At 35.2% G+C, this 1,685-nt stretch overlaps 1 protein-coding gene across 1 annotated transcript in view; it reads right to left on the reverse strand.

Annotated features, from left to right (window-relative positions):
• Positions 1 to 76: 76 nt before the first annotated feature.
• LOC109589678 (uncharacterized) overlaps positions 77 to 1,685 on the reverse strand; it is a gene marked incomplete at its 3' end in the record, with an annotated part of 3,150 nt that continues 1,541 nt past the window's right edge. Inside the window, exon 3 of the mRNA XM_020005725.1 lies at positions 77 to 394. Within this exon, the coding sequence (XP_019861284.1) occupies positions 77 to 394 (318 nt within the window). The remainder of the gene's footprint in view (positions 395 to 1,685) is intronic.

Consider the following 1,685-nt stretch of genomic DNA (forward strand, 5'->3'; position numbering starts at 1 on the left):
TAATTAGCACACACCCTCAACTCAATATAGTCAGTAGTGGTAGTGTTACCATAGTCTCTGTGAAACCATGGGATACCAGGAACATTACAACAAGGACCTTCAGCACCACCACAACCTTGACCATCCCAGAGTGGATCAGATGTATAGAGAATCTGTGATGGGTTACTACTATAGGGATTCCCTGATTCACAGAAGTAGTTATTACCAATAGAAGCTGGAACGGATACCGAACTACCAGTATTACATGGACATGAATATGATGAGTTAGTTGATTCACTATGACCAGCAATTAGTGTCCATACGTGTTGTTGAGAAGGTCCATGAGAAATAGTAACACCTTCAGCATTAGTGACAACATCAGTAAAAAGAGCATTTATAGAACCAAACACATATCCTGTTACTCTACCACATATTTGAGAATAACTGATACCATTAGATGGGAAATGAACTGATACACAGCCACCACTGTTGCCATTTCTACCACAAGCTCTAACTCCTCCTGACTGGTACAGTCTAAACCCAGAAGGACAGTTCTGTGTAGCATTAGACATATCCAGATATGCTAGTCTTGTCCATCCTTTTCCTGAACCACATGCTTGAGCTAGTTCCAGCTCCTTCATATCACAATACATGTATCTCCTTTCATCTCCTTTGCTTATTATATTATAATATCCTGATGAACTCTCTGGCCAATAATTCTTAATATCCTGACAAGATAAAGTAGCTGCTGCCTGACAAGAGGATGATTCCTCATCATTAGCTAATATAATATACAGTACAGGTCATTATAATGAAGATATTGTACTAATGATTACCTGAAGAAATGTTAAAGGAGTGGAGTAGGACAATACGCAAGAGAACTGGTCTTAACATTTTAAAGAAAAAAGACATCAACTAACTGAATATTGACTAGCATAAGCACATCAGTTTATAAACTACACAACCTTCAAGAATGCTAAACACAATTATAATGATGTAGTAAATCATTATAGTTGAATATGTCTTGAAGTGTTTCATTATCATGATTATGTACACTTGAAATAACAGCTAACACCTCTATTAATCCTGTTTGATTTATACAAAAAGTTGACCCTATAGATTTTCAGTTTGAAGAAACATTTTTGTGCAAATCTTCAAGTATAAACATATACATACACAATAAATAGACTAATGTGTGACTATAAATAGAATACTCCATATAAGGGAAAAATAAATTTACTACAAAAGTGCATTATGTACTCAAAATGTGAAGTATTGTATTGTACTAACATATAGCTGAAGCTTGTTATTATTAATAATAATTTGAAGGCAGTCGCTACAACATTGCTATAATTATGATAAACATAGTTTAAAGTGTTCACAACAGTATTTAAAAGTTTACAAAGTTATTACACAACACAATAAGACAAAAGGACTTACTTCTACAATACATTCACATGCACTTTACTACTTAACATAAATCTCATAAAAGCTAACAGGACTGTCTTCATCAATATAATTAGCACACACCCTCAACTCAATATAGTCAGTAGTGGTAGTGTTACCATAGTCTCTGTGAAACCATGGGATACCAGGAACATTACAACAAGGACCTTCAGCACCACCACAACCTTGACCATCCCAGAGTGGATCAGATGTGTAGAGAATCTGTGATGGGTTACTACTATAGGGATTCCCTGATTCAC

This window comes from Amphimedon queenslandica, unplaced genomic scaffold, assembly GCF_000090795.2.
Source record: "Amphimedon queenslandica unplaced genomic scaffold, v1.1 AMPQUscaffold_11025, whole genome shotgun sequence".
Taxonomy (NCBI): Eukaryota; Metazoa; Porifera; class Demospongiae; order Haplosclerida; family Niphatidae; genus Amphimedon; species Amphimedon queenslandica.